This window comes from Aphis gossypii, chromosome 1, assembly GCF_020184175.1.
Source record: "Aphis gossypii isolate Hap1 chromosome 1, ASM2018417v2, whole genome shotgun sequence".
NCBI classification, from domain to species: domain Eukaryota; kingdom Metazoa; phylum Arthropoda; class Insecta; order Hemiptera; family Aphididae; genus Aphis; species Aphis gossypii.
In genome coordinates this window covers 11,301,928-11,319,312 of record NC_065530.1, presented here as the reverse complement: position 1 = coordinate 11,319,312, position 17,385 = coordinate 11,301,928, and the positions used below count along the sequence as shown (strand labels likewise).

The 17,385-nt window shown below is 35.3% G+C and overlaps 1 protein-coding gene and 2 long non-coding RNA genes across 3 annotated transcripts in view; 2 read left to right on the top strand and 1 right to left on the bottom strand.

Annotated features, from left to right (window-relative positions):
• The window catches only part of LOC114128166 (titin), a 106,804-nt gene that overhangs the window by 13,393 nt on the left and 76,026 nt on the right, over positions 1 to 17,385 (bottom strand). Inside the window, 21 exon segments of the mRNA XM_050206219.1 lie at positions 304 to 456; positions 513 to 632; positions 763 to 810; positions 931 to 2,278; positions 2,921 to 3,342; positions 3,664 to 3,883; positions 4,203 to 4,844; positions 5,810 to 6,819; positions 7,416 to 7,695; positions 8,344 to 8,505; positions 8,720 to 9,072; positions 11,015 to 11,147; positions 11,362 to 11,876; positions 12,308 to 12,440; positions 12,874 to 13,305; positions 13,522 to 13,683; positions 13,900 to 14,547; positions 15,196 to 15,465; positions 15,682 to 15,764; positions 15,981 to 16,329; positions 16,765 to 17,348. Of these exon segments, the coding sequence (XP_050062176.1) occupies positions 304 to 456; positions 513 to 632; positions 763 to 810; positions 931 to 2,278; positions 2,921 to 3,342; positions 3,664 to 3,883; positions 4,203 to 4,844; positions 5,810 to 6,819; positions 7,416 to 7,695; positions 8,344 to 8,505; positions 8,720 to 9,072; positions 11,015 to 11,147; positions 11,362 to 11,876; positions 12,308 to 12,440; positions 12,874 to 13,305; positions 13,522 to 13,683; positions 13,900 to 14,547; positions 15,196 to 15,465; positions 15,682 to 15,764; positions 15,981 to 16,329; positions 16,765 to 17,348 (8,067 nt within the window).
• Positions 2,287 to 3,831, top strand: LOC126551886 (uncharacterized). The gene is made up of 3 exons (XR_007605771.1): positions 2,287 to 2,427; positions 3,070 to 3,342; positions 3,664 to 3,831. It is a non-coding gene; the product is annotated as an uncharacterized LOC126551886 (long non-coding RNA).
• On the top strand, positions 7,907 to 16,127 carry LOC126551891 (uncharacterized). Its single transcript, XR_007605774.1, has 10 exons — positions 7,907 to 7,994; positions 8,857 to 9,072; positions 9,936 to 10,151; positions 10,584 to 10,799; positions 11,445 to 11,660; positions 12,308 to 12,523; positions 12,957 to 13,172; positions 14,469 to 14,684; positions 15,549 to 15,764; positions 15,981 to 16,127. It is a non-coding gene; the product is annotated as an uncharacterized LOC126551891 (long non-coding RNA).

Below are 17,385 nucleotides of genomic sequence, written 5' to 3'. Positions count from 1 at the left end.
TGACTTGAAATGACATAGTAATATAGTATATTAAATTAGTATTTATTATTTATTTGAATACTTTTTTTATTTCTTAAGTGTTAATAACACTTAACTGGTTGTATTATTATTAATCTTAATGATAAGAAAATTTCTCATGTCTTCTTTTATATTTTTTTTAATTTTTTATGCGCTTCCGAAAATCTAATTTAATTTAAAACTATGAACGCATTATTAAAGATGGGACCTATAAATATAGGTACTTCATGATTCTTTAAATATACTAAAGAATAGAAATATATTTGTTTGAATTTTAGTACTTACTTTGGAAAATTGGTAGTTTATCAATCTTTTCATGTAATTTCTTTTGCACGTAACGCATGTAGCTAGTTTCATCCCTTAAATAAATAGATGGAACCCATCCTTTTTCTTCCGTTAAATGTTTTTTAACAAACCACCATTCTTGATTATTGCTTTCTAAAATAAAAAAATAAAATTAAGTTTTTATCAATAATTATATAAAAGTGACTTACCAATAACATAAACTTTTTCTCCTTCAACTAAGTCTAAAGCATCTTCATTTTCAGCAATATACGAGCGGATTGCAAACATGATTTCACCGTCATGACTATCTTCTTGAACAATGGAATTATCTGAAACATTCCCATTGATATTTAAAATAAAATTTAAAAATGGTAATGAACGACGTAAAGCGTGTGTAAAGCGAAAAACAGCTAGAAACAATGGCAAAAGCTTTATAAATTGGCAGAGATCATCTCATACCCTTCAAAAATATGTCTTTTTCTTGTATTATTTTCAACTCGGCTCCATCTGAATAAAATACAATAAACTTTCAATTTATGATCACAACATAGTAAAAATATAAAAATATGAATTAAAAAAATAACTTAATACTACATGAGATCTATCAACAATTTTAAATCTACATACCTTGGCCAAAAGACTGTATTGAAGGCTTTCGCTTAACCTTAAAATCTAATGACTCTTCTTCGTAAATAATTATATCTTGCAACTCCTTCTTGGGTTTTAAATCTATTTTAAATGATTCCTCAGTTCCTTCCTCCACATTATAAGCTGATAAACTTTGTTTAGGTTGCAAATTAAATTCTACAGTTTCAGAGAACTCATCATTCAAAATCAAAGGTCTCTCAACTGTTTTCATAACGGTAAAAACTTCTTCAGCAGCTTCTTGTTCTTGAGGAGCTTCCACTTTTTTCTTTGGACGTTTAAGAACAACCGAAGCTTCCTCAGGAGATTTTTCTTTAGTTTCCTTTTTAAGAGAAGATTTTCGTTTTGGTTTTAATTTTACTTCAATCTCCTCTGAAGGCTCTTCTTCTTCTTTTACAACGGTTTCAACTTTTTCAATTGTTAGCTCATCTGCTGCTTCTTCTTTCTTTATTGATGGTTTTCTTTTAGTTTCGATTTTTGCATCAACCGTTTCAGATATCTCCTGAACTTCTTCGGGCGTTTCTTTTATTTCTTTTATTGTAAAAACTTCTTCACTTACTTCTTGATCTTGAGAAATATCAACTTTTTTCTTTGGACGTTTAAGAACAACCGAAGCTTCCTCGGGAGATTTCTCTTTAGTTTCTTTTTTAAGAGAAGATTTTCGTTTTGGTTTTAATTTAACTTCAACCTCCTCTGAAGGCTCTTCTTCTTCTTTTATAACGGTTTCAACTTTTTCAATTGTTAGCTCATCTGCTGCTTCTTCTTTCTTTATTGATGGTTTTCTTTTAGGTTCGATTTTTACATCAACCGTTTCAGATATCTCCTGAACTTCTTCGGGTGTTTCTTTTATTTCTTTTATCGTAAAAACTTCTTCACTTACTTCTTGATCTTGAGGAATATCAACTTTTTTCTTTGGACGTTTAAGAACAACCGAAGCTTCCTCGGGAGATTTCTCTTTAGTTTCTTTTTTAAGAGAAGATTTTCGTTTTGGTTTTAATTTAACTTCAACCTCCTCTGAAGGCTCTTCTTCTTCTTTTACAACGGTTTCAACTTTTTCAATTGTTAGCTCATCTGCTGCTTCTTCTTTCTTTATTGATGGTTTTCTTGTAGGTTCGATTTTTACATCAACCGTTTCAGATATCTCCTGAACTTCTTCGGGTGTTTCTTTTATTTCTTTTATTGTAAAAACTTCTTCAGTTACTTCTTGCTCTTGAGGAATATCAACTTTTTTCTTTGGACGTTTAAGAACAACCGAAGCTTCCTCGGGAGATTTCTCTTTAGTTTCTTTTTTAAGAGAAGATTTTCGTTTTGGTTTTAATTTAACTTCAACCTCCTCTGAAGGCTCTTCTTCTTCTTTTACAACGGTTTCAACTTTTTCAATTGTTAGCTCATCTGCTGCTTCTTCTTTCTTTATTGATGGTTTTCTTGTAGGTTCGATTTTTACATCAACCGTTTCAGATATCTCCTGAACTTCTTCGGGTGTTTCTTTTATTTCTTTTATTGTAAAAACTTCTTCAGTTACTTCTTGCTCTTGAGGAATATCAACTTTTTTCTTTGGACGTTTAAGAACAACCGAAGCTTCCTCGGGAGATTTCTCTTTAGTTTCTTTTTTAAGAGAAGATTTTCGTTTTGGTTTTAATTTAACTTCACCTCCTCTGAAGGCTCTTCTTCTTTTCTTTTACAACGGTTTCAACTTTTTCAATTGTTAGCTCATCTGCTGCTTCTTCTTTCTTTATTGATGGTTTTCTTGTAGGTTCGATTTTTACATCAACCGTTTCAGATATCTCCTGAACTTCTTCGGGTGTTTCTTTTATTTCTTTTATTGTAAAAACTTCTTCAGTACTTCTTGCTCTTGAGGAATATCAACTTTTTTCTTTGGACGTTTAAGAACAACCGAAGCTTCTTCGGGAGATTTCTCTTTAGTTTCTTTTTTAAGAGAAGATTTTCGTTTTGGTTTTAATTTAACTTCAACCTCCTCTGAAGGCTCTTCTTCTTCTTTTACAACGGTTTCAACTTTTTCAATTGTTAGCTCATCTGCTGATTCTTCTTTCTTTATTGATGGTTTTCTTGTAGGTTCAATTTTTACATCAACTCTTTCAGATATCTCCTGAACTTCTTCAGGCGTTTCTTTTATTTCTTTTATCGTAAAAACTTCTTCAGTTACTTCCTGTTCTTTAGGAGTTTCAACTTTTTTCTTTGGACGTTTAATAGCAACCAAAGTTTCCTCGGGAGATTTCTCTTTAGTTTCTTTTTTAAGAGAAGATTTTCGTTTTGGTTTTAATTTAACTTCAACCTCCTCTGAAGGCTCTTCTTCTTCTTTTACAACGGTTTCAACTTTTTCAATTGTTAACTCATCTGCTGATTCTTCTTTCTTTATTGATGGTTTTCTTGTAGGTTCAATTTTTACATCAACCGTTTCAGATATCTCCTGAACTTCTTCGGGTGTTTCTTTTATTTCTTTTATTGTAAAAACTTCTTCAGTTACTTCTTGCTCTTGAGGAATATCAACTTTTTTCTTTGGACGTTTAAGAACAACCGAAGCTTCCTCGGGAGATTTCTCTTTAGTTTCTTTTTTAAGAGAAGATTTTCGTTTTGGTTTTAATTTAACTTCAACCTCCTCTGAAGGCACTTCTTCTTCTTTTACAACGGTTTCAACTTTTTCAATTGTTAGCTCATCTGCTGATTCTTCTTTCTTTATTGATGGTTTTCTTGTAGGTTCAATTTTTACATCAACTGTTTCAGATATCTCCTGAACTTCTTCAGGCGTTTCTTTTATTTCTTTTATCGTAAAAACTTCTTCAGTTACTTCCTGTTCTTTAGGAGTTTCAACTTTTTTCTTTGGACGTTTAATAGCAACCAAAGTTTCCTCGGGAGATTTCTCTTTAGTTTCTTTTTTAAGAGAAGATTTTCGTTTTGGTTTTAATTTTACTTCTACCTTTTCTGAAGGCTCTTCTTCTTCTTTTACAACGGTTTCAACTTTTTCAATTGTTAACTCATCTGCTGATTCTTCTTTCTTTATTGATGGTTTTCTTGTAGGTTCAATTTTTACATCAATTGTTTCAGATATCTCCTGAACTTCTTCAGGCGTTTCTTTTATTTCTTTTATCGTAAAAACTTCTTCAGTTACTTCCTGTTCTTTAGTAGTTTCAACTTTTTTCTTTGGACGTTTAATAGCAACCAAAGTTTCCTCGGGAGATTTCTCTTTAGTTCTTTTTTTGAGAAGATTTTCGTTTTGGTTTTAATTTTACTTCTACCTCCTCTGAAGGCTCTTCTTTTTCTTTTACAACGGTTTCAACTTTTTCAATTGTTAACTCATCTGCTGATTCTTCTTTCTTTATTGATGGTTTTCTTGTAGGTTCAATTTTTACATCAACTGTTTCAGATATCTCCTGAACTTCTTCAGGCGTTTCTTTTATTTCTTTTATCGTAAAAACTTCTTCAGTTACTTCCTGTTCTTTAGGAGTTTCAACTTTTTTCTTTGGACGTTTAATAGCAACCAAAGTTTCCTCGGGAGATTTCTCTTTAGTTTCTTTTTTAAGAGAAGATTTTCGTTTTGGTTTTAATTTTACTTCTACCTCCTCTGAAGGCTCTTCTTTTTCTTTTACAACGGTTTCAACTTTTTCAATTGTTAACTCATCTGCTGATTCTTCTTTCTTTATTGATGGTTTTCTTGTAGGTTCAATTTTTACATCAACTGTTTCAGATATCTCCTGAACTTCTTCAGGCGTTTCTTTTATTTCTTTTATCGTAAAAACTTCTTCAGTTACTTCCTGTTCTTTAGGAGTTTCAACTTTTTGCTTTGGACGTTTAATAGCAACCAAAGTTTCCTCGGGAGATTTCTCTTTAGTTTCTTTTTTAAGAGAAGATTTTCGTTTTGGTTTTAATTTTACTTCTACCTCCTCTGAAGGCTCTTCTTCTTTTTTTTTACAACGGTTTCAACTTTTTCTATTGTTAACTCATCTGCTGATTCTTCTTTCTTTATTGATGGTTTTCTTGTAGGTTCAATTTTTACATCAACTGTTTCAGATATCTCCTGAACTTCTTCAGGCGTTTCTTTTATTTCTTTTATCGTAAAAACTTCTTCAGTTACTTCCTGTTCTTTGGGAGTTTCAACTTTTTTCTTTGGACGTTTAATAGCAACCGATGTTTCCTCGGGAGATTTTTCTTTAGTTTCTTTTTTAAGAGAAGATTTCCGTTTTGGTTTTAATTTTACTTCTACCTCCTCTGAAGGCTCTTCTTTTTCTTTTACAACGGTTTCAACTTTTTCTATTGTTAACTCATCTGCTGATTCTTCTTTCTTTATTGATGGTTTTCTTGTAGGTTCAATTTTTACATCAACTGTTTCAGATATCTCCTGAACTTCTTCAGGCGTTTCTTTTATTTCTTTTATCGTAAAAACTTCTTCTGTTACTTCCTGTTCTTTAGGAGTTTCAACTTTTTGCTTTGGACGTTTAATAGCAACCAAAGTTTCCTCGGGAGATTTCTCTTTTGTTTCTTTTTTAAGAGAAGATTTTCGTTTTGGTTTTAATTTTACTTCTACCTCCTCTGAAGGCTCTTCTTTTTCTTTTACAACGGTTTCAACTTTTTCTATTGTTAACTCATCTGCTGATTCTTCTTTCTTTATTGATGGTTTTCTTGTAGGTTCAATTTTTACATCAACTGTTTCAGATATCTTCTGAACTTCTTCAGGCGTTTCTTTTATTTCTTTTATCGTAAAAACTTCTTCAGTTACTTCCTGTTCTTTGGGAGTTTCAACTTTTTTCTTTGGACGTTTAATAGCAACCGATGTTTCCTCGGGAGATTTTTCTTTAGTTTCTTTTTTAAGAGAAGATTTCCGTTTTGGTTTTAATTTTACTTCTACCTCCTCTGAAGGCTCTTCTTTTTCTTTTACAACGGTTTCAACTTTTTCTATTGTTAACTCATCTGCTGATTCTTCTTTCTTTATTGATGGTTTTCTTGTAGGTTCAATTTTTACATCAACTGTTTCAGATATCTCCTGAACTTCTTCAGGCGTTTCTTTTATTTCTTTTATCGTAAAAACTTCTTCAGTTATTTCCTGTTCTTTAGGAGTTTCAACTTTTTTCTTTGGACGTTTAATAGCAACCGATGTTTCCTCGGGAGATTTTTCTTTAGTTTCTTTTTTAAGAGAAGATTTTCGTTTTGGTTTTAATTTTACTTCAATCTCATCTGAAGGTTGTTCTTCTTTTACAACGGTTTCAATTTTTTCAATTGTTAACTCATAAGCTGGTTCTTCTTTCTTTATTGATGGTTTTCTTTTAGGCTCGACTTTTACATCAACGATTTCAGAAATCTCTTGTGCTTCTTTTGGTGTTTCTTTCATGGTAAAATCTTGTTCAGTTGGTTCTAGTGGTATTTTTTCCTTTTTCTTTGGATGTTTAAGAACAACCTCAGGAGATGTTTGTATATCAGTTATATCGATTAAAGGTTCCAACTTTTCAGATTGATCTATATTTTCTGAATTATTTGAATTTAATATTTCACTATGATCTTCATTGCTTGGGTTATATTCAATTGAATTAATCGTCAATGTTTGTTTAGGAGAATCAATAACTGATTTTCGATGTAATTTAACATTGCCTGTCATAGAAATTTCTTCTTCTTCGTAAGTTTGAGCTTTAATGCTAAATTCTTGCTCAATTTCTTCTTTAGGTTTGATTTGTTTTGGAATATAAGTTACACTAACCACTTCTTCTTCGTCAGGTAATGATAATTTTTTCCTTGGTTTTAAAGTCATAAAAGCCTCTTTTATATCTACATCATTTAAAGAAGTTGGTTTTGTTGTAGGATTAAATGTAGATTCTGAAATATTCTCAGAAATATCTTCTTTTAATTTACCACTCACAATATCATCTGCAATAAATAAAATATAAAATTATAGATAGCAGCTCTCTTATTAATTCATGGTTGAAAGAAAAAATACATAAATTAAATGGTTAGTGAAAACGTACAAAAATATTAAATGTAAAAATTACATAGTGGAATAATAATGTAGTATGTAAAATATGTAAGTGTAGAACGAGAATTAATAAATAGATATTAAAAAGGTACGTAATACGCAGAAAAAATTTAAAATTTGAAATATCAATAAAGTAAGATTTAGAAGCAATGTCACAATGAAAGAATTCGTTAATTTAATTTGAATAATAAATTTTATTTCCTGATTTATAATTATAAAATCCCAAGAATTTTGAAAACAATAAAAAAGAACAGAAAAATAATTACAAAATAAATCAAAAAAGATTGATATACAGAAAAAAATCAAGAAAAGAAAAAAAGAAAAACATCTGAAAAAATAAAATAAATAATAAAGACGGGACAAAGAACAACAAAATAACTTATAAAATTAAAAAAAATTTGTTATAATATAAGATTAACATTAAAAATATAACATTCACAGATTGAATAATATAAATAAAATTTTGTGTTGATTATAAAACATACAATACCTGACATGTCTTTGTCTGTAATATTAACCGGAGATGTAGAATGTATATCATCTAGTAATGAAAAATCGTTTGTGTGTGAAGTGTCATGTTGTGAAGGTGTAATGGTTTTTTGAGGATGAAGAATATCAGGAATATGTGTAGTTTTCTCAAAATCATACAAATTGGGATGTAATAATGAATTGGTATCATCGAAAATCTCGGTAATTTCTGGTTTAGATTCTATGACCTCAACATTCTCAACACCGTCTTTCACGGTTTTAATTGTTTTCTTTTTAGTTACCTTCTTCTTACCACCCTCGATCACAGTTGTAGTTTTAATATCGATTGACGTAGCTTCGTCAGGGATAAGAGTAGCCTCTTCAGGTTTCAACTCTTCGATTTCGGGCAATGGTTTAGTCTCCTCATCAACAATCTCGGTAATTTCTGGTTTAGATTCTATGACCTCAACATTCTCAACACCGTCTTTAACGGTTCTGATTGTTTTCTTTTTAGTTACCTTCTTCTTACCACCCTCGATCACAGTTGTAGCTTTAATATCGATTGACGTAGCTTCGTCAGGGATAAGAGTAGCCTCTTCAGGTTTAAACTCTTCGATTTCGGGCAATGGTTTAGTCTCCTCATCAACAATCTCGGTAATTTCTGGTTTAGATTCTATGACCTCAACATTCTCAACACCGTCTTTCACGGTTTTGATTGTTTTCTTTTTAGTTACCTTCTTCTTACCACCCTCGATCACAGTTGTAGTTTTAATATCGATTGACTTCGCTTCGTCAGGTATAAGAGTAGCTTCTTCAGGTTTCAACTCTTCAATTTCGGGCAATGGTTTAGTCTCCTCATCAACAATCTCGGTAATTTCTGGTTTAGATTCTATGACCTCAACATTCTCAACACCGTCTTTCACGGTTTTGATTGTTTTCTTATTAGTTACCTTCTTCTTACCACCCTCGATCACAGTTGTAGTTTTAATATCGATTGACTTCGCTTCGTCAGGGATAAGAGTAGCCTCTTCAGGTTTCAACTCTTCGATTTCGGGCAATGGTTTAGTCTCCTCATCAACAATCTCGGTAATTTCTGGTTTAGATTCTATGACCTCAACATTCTCAACACCGTCTTTCACGGTTTTTGTTTTTTCTTTTTAGTTACCTTCTTCTTACCACCCTCGATCACAGTTGTAGTTTTAATATCGATGGACGTCGCTTCGTCAGGGATAAGAGTAGCCTCTTCAGGTTTCAACTCTTCGATTTCGGGCAATGGTTAGTCTCCTCATCAACAATCTCGGTAATTTCTGGTTTAGATTCTATGACCTCAACATTCTCAACACCGTCTTTCACGGTTTTGATTGTTTTCTTTTTAGTTACCTTCTTCTTACCACCCTCGATCACAGTTGTAGTTTTAATATCGATTGACTTCGCTTCGTCAGGGATAAGAGTAGCCTCTTCAGGTTTCAACTCTTCGATTTCGGGCAATGGTTTAGTCTCCTCATCAACAATCTCGGTAATTTCTGGTTTAGATTCTATGACCTCAACATTCTCAACACCGTCTTTCACGGTTTTGATTGTTTTCTTTTTAGTTACCTTCTTCTTACCACCCTCGATCACAGTTGTAGTTTTAATATCGATTGACGTAGCTTCGTCAGGGATAAGAGTAGCCTCTTCAGGTTTAAACTCTTCGATTTCGGGCAATGGTTTAGTCTCCTCATCAACAATCTCGGTAATTTCTGGTTTAGATTCTATGACTTCAACATTCTCAACACCGTCTTTCACGGTTTTGATTGTTTTCTTATTAGTTACCTTCTTCTTACCACCCTCGATCACAGTTGTAGTTTTAATATCGATTGACTTCGCTTCGTCAGGGATAAGAGTAGAATCTTCAGGTTTCAACTCTTCGATTTCGGGCAATGGTTTTGTCTCCTCATCAACAATCTCGGTAATTTCTGGTTTAGATTCTATGACCTCAACATTCTCAACACCGTCTTTCACGGTTTTGATTGTTTTCTTTTTAGTTACCTTCTTCTTACCACCCTCGATCACAGTTGTAGTTTTAATATCGATTGACTTCGCTTCGTCAGGTATAAGAGTAGCTTCTTCAGGTTTCAACTCTTCAATTTCGGGCAATGGTTTAGTCTCCTCATCAACAATCTCGGTAATTTCTGGTTTAGATTCTATGACCTCAACATTCTCAACACCGTCTTTCACGGTTTTGATTGTTTTCTTTTTAGTTACCTTCTTCTTACCACCCTCGATCACAGTTGTAGTTTTAATATCGATGGACGTCGCTTCGTCAGGGATAAGAGTAGCCTCTTCAGGTTTCAACTCTTCGATTTCGGGCAATGGTTTAGTCTCCTCATCAACAATCTCGGTAATTTCTGGTTTAGATTCTATGACCTCAACATTCTCAACACCGTCTTTCACGTTTTGATTGTTTTCTTTTTAGTTACCTTCTTCTTACCACCCTCGATCACAGTTGTAGTTTTAATATCGATTGACTTCGCTTCGTCAGGGATAAGAGTAGCCTCTTCAGGTTTCAACTCTTCGATTTCGGGCAATGGTTTAGTCTCCTCATCAACAATCTCGGTAATTTCTGGTTTAGATTCTATGACCTCAACATTCTCAACACCGTCTTTCACGGTTTTGATTGTTTTCTTTTTAGTTACCTTCTTCTTACCACCCTCGATCACAGTTGTAGTTTTAATATCGATGGACGTCGCTTCGTCAGGGATAAGAGTAGCCTCTTCAGGTTTCAACTCTTCGATTTCGGGCAATGGTTTAGTCTCCTCATCAACAATCTCGGTAATTTCTGGTTTAGATTCTATGACCTCAACATTCTCAACACCGTCTTTCACGGTTTTGATTGTTTTCTTTTTAGTTACCTTCTTCTTACCACCCTCGATCACAGTTGTAGTTTTAATATCGATTGACGTCGCTTCGTCAGGGATAAGAGTAGCCTCTTCAGGTTTAAACTCTTCGATTTCGGGCAATGGTTTAGTCTCCTCATCAACAATCTCGGTAATTTCTGGTTTAGATTCTATGACCTCAACATTCTCAACACCGTCTTTCACGGTTTTGATTGTTTTCTTTTTAGTTACCTTCTTCTTACCACCCTCGATCACAGTTGTAGTTTTAATATCGATTGACTTCGCTTCGTCAGGTATAAGAGTAGCCTCTTCAGGTTTAAACTCTTCGATTTCGGGCAATGGTTTAGTCTCCTCATCAACAATCTCGGTAATTTCTGGTTTAGATTCTATGACCTCAACATTCTCAACACCGTCTTTCACGGTTTTGATTGTTTTCTTTTTAGTTACCTTCTTCTTACCACCCTCGATCACAGTTGTAGTTTTAATATCGATGGACGTCGCTTCGTCAGGGATAAGAGTAGCCTCTTCAGGTTTCAACTCTTCGATTTCGGGCAATGGTTTAGTCTCCTCATCAACAATCTCGGTAATTTCTGGTTTAGATCCTATGACCTCAACATTCTCAACACCGTCTTTCACGGTTTTGATTGTTTTCTTTTTAGTTACCTTTTCTTACCACCCTCGATCACAGTTGTAGTTTTAATATCGATGGACGTCGCTTCGTCAGGGATAAGAGTAGCCTCTTCAGGTTTCAACTCTTCGATTTCGGGCAATGGTTTAGTCTCCTCATCAACAATCTCGGTAATTTCTGGTTTAGATTCTATGACCTCAACATTCTCAACACCGTCTTTCACGGTTTTGATTGTTTTCTTTTTAGTTACCTTTTCTTACCACCCTCGATCACAGTTGTAGTTTTAATATCGATTGACGTCGCTTCGTCAGGGATAAGAGTAGCCTCTTCAGGTTTCAACTCTTCGATTTCGGGCAATGGTTTAGTCTCCTCATCAACAATCTCGGTAATTTCTGGTTTAGATTCTATGACCTCAACATTCTCAACACCGTCTTTCACGGTTTTGATTGTTTTCTTTTAGTTACCTTCTTCTTACCACCCTCGATCACAGTTGTAGTTTTAATATCGATTGACTTCGCTTCGTCAGGGATAAGAGTAGCCTCTTCAGGTTTCAACTCTTCGATTTCGGGCAATGGTTTAGTCTCCTCATCAACAATCTCGGTAATTTCTGGTTTAGATTCTATGACCTCAACATTCTCAACACCGTCTTTCACGGTTTTGATTGTTTTCTTTTTAGTTACCTTCTTCTTACCACCCTCGATCACAGTTGTAGTTTTAATATCGATTGACGTAGCTTCGTCAGGGATAAGAGTAGCCTCTTCAGGTTTCAACTCTTCGATTTCGGGCAATGGTTTAGTCTCCTCATCAACAATCTCGGTAATTTCTGGTTTAGATTCTATGACCTCAACATTCTCAACACCGTCTTTCACGGTTTTGATTGTTTTCTTTTTAGTTACCTTCCTCTTACCACCCTCGATCACAGTTGTAGTTTTAATATCGATTGACGTAGCTTCGTCAGGGATAAGAGTAGCCTCTTCAGGTTTCAACTCTTCGATTTCGGGCAATGGTTTAGTCTCCTCATCAACAATCTCGGTAATTTCTGGTTTAGATTCTATGACCTCAACATTCTCAACACCGTCTTTCACGGTTTTAATTGTTTTCTTTTTAGTTACCTTTTCTTACCACCCTCGATCACAGTTGTAGTTTTAATATCGATTGACGTAGCTTCGTCAGGGATAAGAGTAGCCTCTTCAGGTTTCAACTCTTCGATTTCGGGCAATGGTTTAGTCTCCTCATCAACAATCTCGGTAATTTCTGGTTTAGATTCTATGACCTCAACATTCTCAACACCGTCTTTCACGGTTTTGATTGTTTTCTTTTTAGTTACCTTTTTCTTACCACCCTCGATCACAGTTGTAGTTTTAAAATCGATTGACGTAGCTTCGTCAGGGATAAGAGTAGCCTCTTCAGGTTTCAACTCTTCTATTTCGGGCAATGGTTTAGTCTCCTCATCAACAATCTCGGTAATTTCTGGTTTAGATTCTATGACCTCAACATTCTCAACACCGTCTTTCACGGTTTTGATTGTTTTCTTTTTAGTTACCTTCTTCTTACCACCCTCGATCACAGTTGTAGTTTTAATATCGATTGACGTAGCTTCGTCAGGGATAAGAGTAGCCTCTTCAGGTTTCAACTCTTCTATTTCGGGCAATGGTTTAGTCTCCTCATCAACAATCTCGGTTATTTCTGGTTTAGATTCTATGACCTCAACATTCTCAACACCGTCTTTCACGGTTTTAATTGTTTTCTTTTTAGTTACCTTCTTCTTACCACCCTCGATCACAGTTGTAGTTTTAATATCGATTGACGTAGCTTCGTCAGGGATAAGAGTAGCCTCTTCAGGTTTCAACTCTTCGATTTCGGGCAATGGTTTAGTCTCTCTCATCAACAATCTCGGTAATTTCTGGTTTAGATTCTATGACCTCAACATTCTCAACACCGTCTTTCACGGTTTTAATTGTTTTCTTTTTAGTTACCTTTTTCTTACCACCCTCGATCACAGTTGTAGTTTTAATATCGATTGACGTAGCTTCGTCAGGGATAAGAGTAGCCTCTTCAGGTTTCAACTCTTCGATTTCGGGCAATGGTTTAGTCTCCTCATCAACAATCTCGGTAATTTCTGGTTTAGATTCTATGACCTCAACATTCTCAACACCGTCTTTCACGGTTTTAATTGTTTTCTTTTTAGTTACCTTTTTCTTACCACCCTCGATCACAGTTGTAGTTTTAATATCGATTGACGTAGCTTCGTCAGGGATAAGAGTAGCCTCTTCAGGTTTCAACTCTTCTATTTCGGGCAATGGTTTAGTCTCCTCATCAACAATCTCGGTAATTTCTGGTTTAGATTCTATGACCTCAACATTCTCAACACCGTCTTTCACGGTTTTAATTGTTTTCTTTTTAGTTACCTTTTTCTTACCACCCTCGATCACAGTTGTAGTTTTAATATCGATTGACGTAGCTTCGTCAGGGATAAGAGTAGCCTCTTCAGGTTTCAACTCTTCTATTTCGGGCAATGGTTTAGTCTCCTCATCAACAATCTCGGTTATTTCTGGTTTAGATTCTATGACCTCAACATTCTCAACACCGTCTTTCACGGTTTTTATTGTTTTCTTTTTAGTTACCTTCTTCTTACCACCCTCGATCACAGTTGTAGTTTTAATATCGATGGACGTCGCTTCGTCAGGAATAAGAGTAGCCTCTTCAGGTTTCAACTCTTCGATTTCGGGCAATGGTTTAGTATCCTCATCAACAATCTCGGTAATTTCTGGTTTAGATTCTATGACCTCAGCATTCTCAACACCGTCTTTCACAGTTTTGATTGTTTTCTTTTTAGTTACCTTCTTCTTACCACCCTCGATCACAGTTGTAGTTTTAATATCGATTGACGTAGCTTCGTCAGGGATAAGAGTAGCCTCTTCAGGTTTCAACTCTTCGATTTCGGGCAATGGTTTAGACTCCTCATCAACAATCTCGATAATTTCTGGTTTAGATTCTATGACCTCAACATTCTCAACACCGTCTTTCACGGTTTTGATTGTTTTCTTTTTAGTTACCTTCTTCTTACCACCCTCGATCACAGTTGTAGTTTTAATATCGATTGACGTAGCTTCGTCAGGGATAAGAGTAGCCCCTTCAGGTTTCAACTCTTCGATTTCGGGCAATGGTTTAGTCTCCTCATCAACAATCTCGGTAATTTCTGGTTTAGATTCTATGACCTCAACATTCTCAACACCGTCTTTCACGGTTTTGATTGTTTTCTTTTTAGTTAACTTCTTCTTACCACCCTCGATCACAGTTGTAGTTTTAATATCGATTGACGTAGCTTCGTCAGGGATAAGAGTAGCCTCTTCAGGTTTCAACTCTTCTATTTCGGGCAATGGTTTAGTCTCCTCATCAACAATCTCGGTAATTTCTGGTTTAGATTCTATGACCTCAACATTCTCAACACCGTCTTTCACGGTTTTGATTGTTTTCTTTTTAGTTACCTTCTTCTTACCACCCTCGATCACAGTTGTAGTTTTAATATCGATTGACGTAGCTTCGTCAGGGATAAGAGTAGCCTCTTCAGGTTTCAACTCTTCGATTTCGGGCAATGGTTTAGTCTCCTCATCAACAATCTCGGTAATTTCTGGTTTAGATTCTATGACCTCAACATTCTCAACACCGTCTTTCACGGTTTTAATTGTTTTCTTTTTAGTTACTTTCTTCTTACCACCCTCGATCACAGTTGTAGTTTTAATATCGATTGACGTAGCTTCGTCAGGGATAAGAGTAGCCTCTTCAGGTTTCAACTCTTCGATTTCGGGCAATGGTTTAGTCTCCTCATCAACAATCTCGGTAATTTCTGGTTTAGATTCTATGACCTCAACATTCTCAACACCGTCTTTCACGGTTTTGATTGTTTTCTTTTTAGTTACCTTCTTCTTACCACCCTCGATCACAGTTGTAGTTTTAATATCGATTGACTTCGCTTCGTCAGGGATAAGAGTAGCCTCTTCAGGTTTCAACTCTTCGATTTCGGGCAATGGTTTAGTCTCCTCATCAACAATCTCGGTAATATTTGGTTTAGATTCTATGACCTCAACATTCTCAACACCGTCTTTCACGGTTTTGATTGTTTTCTTTTTAGTTACCTTCTTCTTACCACCCTCGATCACAGTTGTAGTTTTAATATCGATTGACGTAGCTTCGTCAGGGATAAGAGTAGCCTCTTCAGGTTTCAACTCTTCGATTTCGGGCAATGGTTTAGTCTCCTCATCAACAATCTCGGTAATTTCTGGTTTAGATTCTTTGACCTCAACATTCTCAACACCGTCTTTCACGGTTTTGATTGTTTTCTTTTTAGTTACCTTCTTCTTACCACCCTCGATCACAGTTGTAGTTTTAATATCGATTGACTTCGCTTCGTCAGGGATAAGAGTAGCCTCTTCAGGTTTCAACTCTTCTATTTCGGGCAATGGTTTAGTATCCTCATCAACAATCTCGGTAATTTCTGGTTTAGATTCTATGACCTCAACATTCTCAACACCGTCTTTCACGGTTTTAATTGTTTTCTTTTTAGTTACCTTCTTCTTACCACCCTCGATCACAGTTGTAGTTTTAATATCGATTGACTTCGCTTCGTCAGGGATAAGAGTAGCCTCTTCAGGTTTCAACTCTTCTATTTCGGGCAATGGTTTAGTCTCCTCATCAACAATCTCGGTAATTTCTGGTTTAGATTCTATGACCTCAACATTCTCAACACCGTCTTTCACGGTTTTGATTGTTTTCTTATTAGTTACCTTCTTCTTACCACCCTCGATCACAGTTGTAGTTTTAATATCGATTGACGTAGCTTCGTCAGGGATAAGAGTAGCCTCTTCAGGTTTCAACTCTTCGATTTCGGGCAATGGTTTAGTATCCTCATCAACAATCTCGGTAATTTCTGGTTTAGATTCTTTGACCTCAACATTCTCAACACCGTCTTTCACGGTTTTGATTGTTTTCTTTTTAGTTACCTTCTTCTTACCACCCTCGATCACAGTTGTAGTTTTAATATCGATTGACTTCGCTTCGTCAGGGATAAGAGTAGCCTCTTCAGGTTTCAACTCTTCGATTTCGGGCAATGGTTTAGTCTCCTCATCAACAATCTCGGTAATTTCTGGTTTAGATTCTATGACCTCAACATTCTCAACACCGTCTTTCACGGTTTTAATTGTTTTCTTTTTAGTTACCTTTTTCTTACCACCCTCGATCACAGTTGTAGTTTTAATATCGATTGACGTAGCTTCGTCAGGGATAAGAGTAGCCTCTTCAGGTTTCAACTCTTCTATTTCGGGCAATGGTTTAGTCTCCTCATCAACAATCTCGGTAATTTCTGGTTTAGATTCTATGACCTCAACATTCTCAACACCGTCTTTCACGGTTTTGATTGTTTTCTTTTTAGTTACCTTCTTCTTACCACCCTCGATCACAGTTGTAGTTTTAATATCGATTGACTACGTAGCTTCGTCAGGGATAAGAGTAGCCTCTTCAGGTTTCAACTCTTCTATTTCGGGCAATGGTTTAGTCTCCTCATCAACAATTCTCGGTAATTTCTGGTTTAGATTCTATGACCTCAACATTCTCAACACCGTCTTTCACGGTTTTGATTGTTTTCTTTTTAGTTACCTTCTTCTTACCACCCTCGATCACAGTTGTAGTTTTAATATCGATTGACGTAGCTTCGTCAGGGATAAGAGTAGCCTCTTCAGGTTTAACTCTTCGATTTCGGGCAATGGTTTAGTCTCCTCATCAACAATCTCGGTAATTTCTGGTTTAGATTCTATGACCTCAACATTCTCAACACCGTCTTTCACGGTTTTGATTGTTTTCTTTTTAGTAACCTTCTTCTTACCACCCTCGATCACAGTTGTAGTTTTAATATCGATTGACGTAGCTTCGTCAGGGATAAGAGTAGCCTCTTCAGGTTTCAACTCTTCTATTTCGGGCAATGGTTTAGTCTCCTCATCAACAATCTCGGTAATTTCTGGTTTAGATTCTATGACCTCAACATTCTCAACACCGTCTTTCACGGTTTTAATTGTTTTCTTTTTAGTTACCTTCTTCTTACCACCCTCGATCACAGTTGTAGTTTTAATATCGATTGACGTAGCTTCGTCAGGGATAAGAGTAGCCTCTTCAGGTTTCAACTCTTCGATTTCGGGCAATGGTTTAGTCTCCTCATCAACAATCTCGGTAATTTCTGGTTTAGATTCTATGACCTCAACATTCTCAACACCGTCTTTCACGGTTTTGATTGTTTTCTTTTTAGTTACTTTCGTCTTACCACCCTCGATCACAGTTTTAGTTTTAATATCGACTGATGGTGTCTCATCATGGTCAATTGTGTTTCGTTGTGTGTATTTTATTATGTTTTGTGTCTCCGTAGATTTTATTTGTTCTCCATGTAGTGCTGGCAATATGTCATCTGTAATTTGTTTTAAAAATATGTGTTTATGTGGTCG